General features: G+C 38.9%; 1 protein-coding gene across 1 annotated transcript in view; it reads right to left on the bottom strand.

The window, feature by feature from the left end:
- Positions 1-1,224: 1,224 nt before the first annotated feature.
- Positions 1,225-8,140, bottom strand: part of DEPTOR (DEP domain containing MTOR interacting protein) — an 85,564-nt gene continuing 78,648 nt past the window's right edge. Inside the window, exon 10 of the mRNA XM_063131093.1 lies at positions 1,225-1,528. Within this exon, the coding sequence (XP_062987163.1) occupies positions 1,400-1,528 (129 nt within the window). The 3' untranslated portion in view covers positions 1,225-1,399. The remainder of the gene's footprint in view (positions 1,529-8,140) is intronic.

The raw sequence follows: 8,140 nt of genomic DNA, 5'->3' as shown, positions 1-8,140 counted from the left end.
AAGCCGCAGAGGGGTGCTCTAAGTCTGCGCTACCACGAAATTAAAACAATGAATTAAGAGAGGAGCAACGCAACATTTGGAGAATGGGGACAATTGGTGTCAGGATCACACTCATCTGCAACGCAGATCACCTGAGCTTGCCGCGCCCCGATATGCCGCTGACCCATAGCGTAGCGGAAGCCGGCTTACAGCATCTGTACCTTGGGCTCACCCACGCACAGACACAGTTTTAGAGCATATATAGTAGGGGAGGCAGTGGTGGTGAAAATGTGAACAAAAGGAACCCAAAAGGTGTCCACCGTAGAAACAAAATAAACCCAATGAATTAAACTGTCATTCAAAAAATTATACACATTTGTTTTTACTAAAATGACTATTTACAATCCAATGCTAATACAAGTCTACAACAATTAACTACCACATCAGTGTAGTATCTCATTACATGTCAATAGCATTCAATTGTACTGAACAATCATTTCAAACCAAATTTTAAACAATCATTGCAGAAAATCCGACCCATAGACAACAAACACTTTAATCTAATCACAACAGTATATTAAGACCAATTTTAGTCAACAAGATTCATGTTATTCCTTGTTTCGAAGTATCTTCTTCAAAAACGTTGGTCTTTGTACTCGCCAACAGGCAGTGGAAAGCTCACGCAATCTCTCTTTATTAACAACGTGACGAAGCGAAATATGGTTTACTGGTTTTGATATAATTCCGGAAGATGGTCTCACCTTGAAAAACTTAATAAAGAGAGATTGTGTGAGCTTTCCACTGCCTGTTGGCGAGTACAAAGACGAAAGTTTTTGAAGAAGATACTTCAAAACAAGGAATAACATGAACCTTGTTGACTAAAATTGGTCTTAATATACTGTTGTGATTAAATTAAAGTGTTTGTTGTCTATGGGCCGGATTTTCTGCAATGATTGTTTAAAATTTGGTTTGAAATGATTGTTCAGTACAATTGAATGCTATTGATATTTATTTATTTGTTTATTTATTGCATTTTTATACCGCCCAATAGCCGAAGCTCTCTGGGCGGTTCATGTAATGAGATGCTACACTGATGTGGTAGTTAATTGTTGTAGACTTGTATTAGCATTGGATTGTAAATAGGCATTTTAGTAAAAACAAATGTGTATAATTTTTTGAATGATAATTTAATTCATTGGGTTTATTTTGTTTCTACGGTGGTCGCCTTTTGGGTTCCTTTTGTTCACAGTTTTAGAGCATACCAATCAAAGTACCGATTATTGTTAAAGAGGGGCAGGAAAGCCCTTAGAAGGCAAAAACATTTTCATAGTTCCAGGGATGTTCTTATCCCCTTTATGACTTGGCTCCTATTTGCACAGCGGCCGAGCACATGACAGGACTGGTATGCCAAGTGTCCTTCTTAGAGCTCTATTTCCTCCATCACTTCCATGACGATGGTTCGAGGGCCAGTCAGGATGAGATCGCTCACTGTCCTGTAGTCTACGTGGAGTACGTTGAGCCCATTCACTGAAATCACAAACTGGCAGACCTAAGAGGAGAAAGAGGTGAGGAGACTCAAGTTAAGAACGTAAGAAGAGCCATGGCTGGGTCAAACCAAAATCGAGTCCAGCATTCTGTTTGCAGAGTGGCCAACCACATGCCTATGGGAAAGCATACAAGCAGGATAGGAGTACAATGGCACCCTCCTCGCCAGTGTTCCCCAGCACATGGGTAAAATTCATATTTCTGGAGGAAGGCACAACAAAGTTCTGAGGTGAACCTGAACCCCCAAAGGCCCGCTGTGAATGATTTGCAGGGCACTTTTCAGATAAAATCACTTGTATTCGTGCTGACTTGGATGCCATTGTTTTTGCCAGAGTCTGATAAGGACAGGGCAGGTGCACCATCTAGTCATGTTACGGATACCTTCAGCTTATGAAACCTGAGGATGTGGACAAACTCCTTGGAGGACTGAGGCCTACTACTTATCCTTGTCCATCCTGGCTTTTGAAATCTGCCAGAGCTGGGCTGGATATCTGGACCTCTAAGGTAGTCAATGCCTCCCTGAGGTCCGGTGAGGTCCCCCAGCTTTGAAAGAAGCTGTGGTGAGGCCCCTCTTGAAAAAAACAAATTTAGATCCAATGGTTTTAGAAAACTACCGCCCTGTATCAAATTTGCCATTCTTGGGCAAGGTGCTGGAGCGTGTGGTGGCCTCCCAACTCCAAGTCATTTTGGATGAAACTGATTACCTAGATCTATTCCAATCATTTTTCAGGTCTGTTTATGGGATGGAAACAGCCTTGGTCGCCCTGGTTGATCACTTATGCTGGGGAATGGATGTGGGGGGGGGGGAGTGTAATCCTGTTGGTTCTTCCAGGGGCGAGGCAATTTGATCATATAATGCCTATATTGCACCAGCTGCTTTGGTTACCACTGTGTTTCCAAGCCCAATTCAAAGTGCTAGTGTGGACCTTTAAAGCTCTAAAATAGTTTGGGACCTAATTACTTGAAGGACTGCCTTCACCCATATCAGCCTGCCCATACTTTAAGATCAGAAAGAGAGACCTTTCTCATTTGCCCACATGTGAGAGCAGTTCGTTGGGTGTCCACATGGGAGGAGGGCTTCTCTGCAGTGGCCCCAATAAACTTCCATCAGAGATCCGCCATGCACCATCCTTGCAGGCTTTCAAGAAGGCCTTAAAAACATTTCATTTTACCATGGCCTTCCCACGATGAATACTGTTGTTCCTGCTAGTTTTATTGTTGGTTTTATTGTTTGAATTGCTATTTTATTGTGATCATGTTTTTATTGCTTTTAATATTGTATTGCTTTTAATATTTTATTGTTGTAAGTCACTTTGTGAGGGCTTCTGCCCTGGAAGGCAGCCAAGAAATGTTTTAAATAAATAAATAAGGTCCAATGCCAAAATTGATCTAAAACACTTGATAAATACATTACTGAAGGCCCTGTTTTAATATTAAAACACCAAGAGCTTATTTGCAATTTTAGAGTTAACCATTAATATTTGAGCGTTGTCACAGCTGGACAGCCATCTGTCTGGGATGCTTTAAGGTGGATTCCTGCATTGAGCAGGGAGTTGGACTTGATGGCCTTATAGACCCCTTCAAACTCTACCATTCTATGAATAAACGCTTTTAACAAGGATGCTTTGAAATTTAACAAGTACAGTGTGCTAAGCATTAACAAGTGGGTTTACAATGGCAGTAAAACAAAACAGAAAAAGTCTAGGAGCCCTTGGCAAGGGTAAGGCGGGATTACAACATTTAACTGGAACAACTCCAACCCACTTCTGAATTTTACAGAGCTCTGGGGCAAGTCTTAACCAATACTGGTGACCCAAACAATAATCACCCATTTCAACAGGAACTAAAGCAAGAGGGCACTCTGTGTTTTTGTGTGTAACAGGAATAAAATCTGGCACAATCCCTTTGTAATTCAGCAGAATCAAGATTCTCCTATGGGAATTGCTTGCTAAGACGTTGTTTGTGTGGAAGTTGAATAAACTTCCAGGCAGCAATTCTCACTGCCTGAGCGATTTCCCCTGATTGTAACAATATGAAAGAAATGCTGGATTTGGCCTGGATAAGGTGTGCTTCCTGGGAGGAGCTAGGAAGTAGTTGAGGGCAACACCCACTGCTTCTGGCCTGAGGAGACAGAGGCCACAGGAATGAGACAAGCATAGGGTGACCATATGAAAAGGAGGACAGTGCTTCTGTATCTTTAACAGTTGCATAGAAAAGGGAATTTCAGCAGGGGTCATTTGTATATATGGAGAACCTGGTGAAATTGCCTCTTCATCACAACAGTTAAAGCTGCAGGAGCTATACTAGAGTGACCAGGTTTAAAAGAGGGCAGGGCACCTGCACCTTTAACTGGTGTGATGAAGAGGAAATTTCACCAGTTCTCCATATATACAAATGACACCTGTTGAAATTCCCTTTTCAATACAACTGTTAAAGATACAGGAGCCCTGTCCTCCTTTTCATATGGTCACTCTAGACAAGCATGGAATCTCTGCCATGTGCTGACCAGGGGCCGATCTACACCAAGCAGGATATAACACTTTTAAAACATTATGAAAACTGTATATGTAATGTGTCCTGGGCCTGAACAGTTGTCATAACCGTTATGAAGCGTTATAAGCAGTAGTGTAGGTCCTGCCCAGGGCAGAGACAGATCCAAGGGTAGTCCAGGAGAGATGAAATCAGAAAAAGAGATTGAAGCAAGGACACACCCTGAGCCTAGAGGGCAGCAGAATAAAGGATGGCAACTGAAGGATATAATCACTGAACCCAGACACACTCAAAATGGCCAAGTTATTAAAGTACCTGCACACTTAAAAGACTATGGATAAAGTTCCTGTTATTATTATTTTTTTAAAAAAAAAAATCTCAGAAGAGAAGGGATGTAACAGTATGGAAGAACTGCTGGGTTGTACTTTCTGGATCAGTAAGGAACCAGGAAGTGGTTGAAGGTAACAGCACCCACTGCTTCTGCGCTGTACTTCTGGACTGAGGAGAGAGAGGCCACAGGTTGAGAGAGCTCTGTGGAAAGGGCTTGGTTTAAATAAAACTCGGGTTTGTCTGAAAGGCAGAGTCTGGTTGAGTCTATGGGGTGCAATCCACCAGTTTTGAAACACTGATTGTAACTGGCTTTTTAAAAACTTCCAAGGGATGCCAAAATTTTCTCATCTATTATGGCTAAACGGTTAAATAAATTTATATCAGAATATATAGGAGAAGATCAATGTGGGTTTGTGGTAGGAAGGCAGATGCATAATCTAGTGGGAAGAGTTTTAAATGTAATAAATGTAATAAAAAAAATCAAATATCAAGGCAGGAATTATGGCATTGGATATTTTTAAGGCTTTTGATTGTGTGAGCTGGCAGGCATTAAAGATCATTGTAGATAAATTGGGATTTGGAAATAAATTTAAAAACATAATAGAACAGTTATATTCCCAAAATACAGCTGTAGTGGTGGTAAATGATGGACTCACTGAAAAGATACGACTAGCCAGAGGAACAAGACAAGGATGTCCGCTCTCGCCGGTCCTGTTTGTAATGGTTATGGAAGTATTGGCGAAGGCACTAAGGGAGGATGAAGAGTTAGAAGGAATTGGAGAGGTAAGGGAAATAAAGTTAAACATGTTTGCGGATGATACTTTATTGACCATTAAGAACCCAATAAGAAAATTAGAAAGAATTAAATATCAGTTGAGGGAATTTGAAGAAATTACAGGGTTAAGAATAAATTGGTCTAAATCAGAGATGATGTTGTTTAATTATACTAAGAAGGAAGAAAAGGATTGGGAACATAAGGGAATAGAAATGAAAGTTAAGGAGGAGATTAAATATTTGGGAATTAAAATTACAAAAAAATTAGAGAATCTTGAAAAGGAAAATTTAACGAGGTTAAAGAAAGAGGTATTAGAGAAATTGGAGAAATATAAAAGATTAAATTTATCTTGGTTTGGAAGAATAGCCTTAATAAAAATGAAGATATTAGCTAAAATTAATTTTGTGTTTAGGATGTTACCAATAAAAATATCAGAAACTGAGATAAAAAGTTGGCAAAATATTATTAATAAATATTGTAACGGAGAAAAGAGAGCAAGAGTGAATAAAAATAATTGGTATCTAAGCCAAAAAAAGGGTGGATTGGGTCTCCCAAATATAAAATTATACTACGTAGCAAATAGATTAAGACATATTGTAGAAGCAATTATAGGAGTAGGAGATTTATATTGGATGGAAGAAAAAAATATAAGTAATGTAGAGATGAGCTTGGACAATGTCTTTTTTAAAGATGGAGGGAGAAAGTGGGTTGGAAGTATAGATAATCCACTCCTGAGGACTCAATGGGAAATTTGGAGTAAATTTAAAGGGAAGCTGCTTCCGAGCAACTCTCCCTTAGCACCGATAATAATGTTAAAGAATTTCCCAGAGGGTCTGAAGGGTAGATTATGTAAAATATTAAAAGAGAAAAGCAAAATGAAACTAAAGGATTGGTTAAGAGATATAAAAACAAGAGAGGATATGGAAAAATTGTTAAAGGAGAAAAAATTATCTTGGTTAGAATATGGGCAATTAGAACAATGGAATAAAAAGTGGATTAAAGATAATAGAGTTTGTAGAAAGATGACGAAGTTTGAAGAGTTAATAGTAAATAAGGAAAAAGGAAAAGGAGGTAGTATAGTTTTAAAAGGGTTAATGAGTGAAATATATAAAATATTGTTAGAAAAGGAGTTTAGAGAGAACTCAGAGAAAATGGTATGGGAGTCAGATTTGAAGGTACAAATAGGGCGACAGAGATGGGAGGGACTATAGAAACAAAGAGTGTTGAGAAGTTTATCAGTGAGAATAAAGGAGAACTATTTTAAAATTTTATGGAGGTGGTACCTAACCCAGATTAGATTGAATAAGATAAATGATCAGCATTCAGCAAATTGTTGGAGAGGTTGTGGGGAAAAAGGAACGTATTTACATATGTGGTGGCAATGCAAATATGTACAAAGATTATGGAAGATGGTGTTTTCAGAAATTGAAGAAATAGTGGGAATGAAAATAGAACAAACACCAACGATTGCATTGCTGTCACTATTTGAAGATATAAAGTGTGGAAAAGAAACTATAGAGCTGATATCGAGTTTGCTGGTTGCAGCAAGATTGATGGTAGCTAGGAACTGGAAGATTCAAGGGGAATATTCTATTGAAGAATGGTACAAAGAAGTATGGGATATAGCCATTAATGATAAACTGACATGTAATATTAAGTGGAGAAAAGGTGTAACTAAAATAAATGAGTTTGAAGGAATCTGGAAACAGTTCCTAATATTTGTGTTTACTAAGGGAAGTGGGAAACCGCCAGCAGAAGAAACGATCAGATTTTGGACTCAGGAATAGATCCCGAGGTGGGGGGTGCACTTTTATGTTAAGAATGATTATGTTGTAGTATGATAATGTATAGGTAATAGGTATTCAACATATATGTACTCAACATTTATTCAATATGTATGTAGCAGTTGTTTGATGTTTCTTTTCTTTATTAATATTATTATTGTAATGTTGTATGTTTATATAGTGTAGAAAATAAATAAAAATTATTTTAAAAAAAACAAACTTCCAAGGGCAAAAAAAATTGATTATTTTTGAAACCTCTTCCTCCTAGCACCCTAGGAGTCTGGGATGGTATGTTTCCCTTCAAAAGTTATAGGACTGCAGCTTCTGAAATTAGAAGGGAAGCAGGGTCATTCCACCAGCCCTGCTGAAAAACTAATTAAATTTTTCCTCTTTCCTTCCCATCCTTTTTTCCTCGTGTGTTGTATCTTTTCCTGTTGTAAGCTTGTGGACAGCTACTGTCTTGTTTTACTGGTTGGATGTAAGCCAATCTGGGAACCTTTTTGGCTGAGGAAAGGGGTAAAAATAATTCTTGTGCCCTGTTCCCCTTGTCTGCCATCTTCTTCCACCTGTTATGTGGTAGAATTAACCTACTGTTTGCTACAGTGGGTGGGAGAAGGCCAGGATCAATGGAGAAACAGGGAAGGTGACACTGTGACTGCATTACCCACCCAGCTTCCCCACCCGGTCTTCTTGTAACTTATAAAGGAAAATGCAGTATCTCTGGGCTGTAATCTAGCAACCTGCCTCCTACAAGTTCAATCGCAGCTTTTAAAGCTCAGCTAAAAACTTTTCTTTTTTCTAAAGCTTTTAAAACTTGATTTTGATCTGACTTTTTACTGTTAGTTTTACTCTACCCTGTGCCTGTTTGGTGCATTCTCTTCCCCTTCTTATTGTTTTATTATGATTTTATTAGAATGTAAGCCTATGCGGCAGGGTTTTGCTATTTTACTGTTTTACTCTGTACAGCACCATATACATTGATGGTGCTATATAAATAAATAAATAATAATAATAATAATAATTCTGTTCTAAAATGTGGTAGAAGCTGCTTGGAGGCAGAGGAGATGCATTACCCTTTAAAACAGTGGTTCTCAACCTGGGGCACTCCAGATGTGTTGGACAGCATCTCCCAGAATGCCCCAGCCAGCGCTGGGGCATTCTGGGAGTTGTAGTCCAACACATCTGGAGCGCCCCAGGTTGAGAAAGGCTGCTTTAAAACGTTTCAGCAATGTGGCCC

The sequence above is a fragment of the Elgaria multicarinata genome, chromosome 7 (assembly GCF_023053635.1).
Source record: "Elgaria multicarinata webbii isolate HBS135686 ecotype San Diego chromosome 7, rElgMul1.1.pri, whole genome shotgun sequence".
NCBI lineage: Eukaryota > Metazoa > Chordata > Lepidosauria > Squamata > Anguidae > Elgaria > Elgaria multicarinata.
Note: the sequence above shows the minus strand (reverse complement) of the source record. Positions and strands in the feature narration are given on the sequence as shown.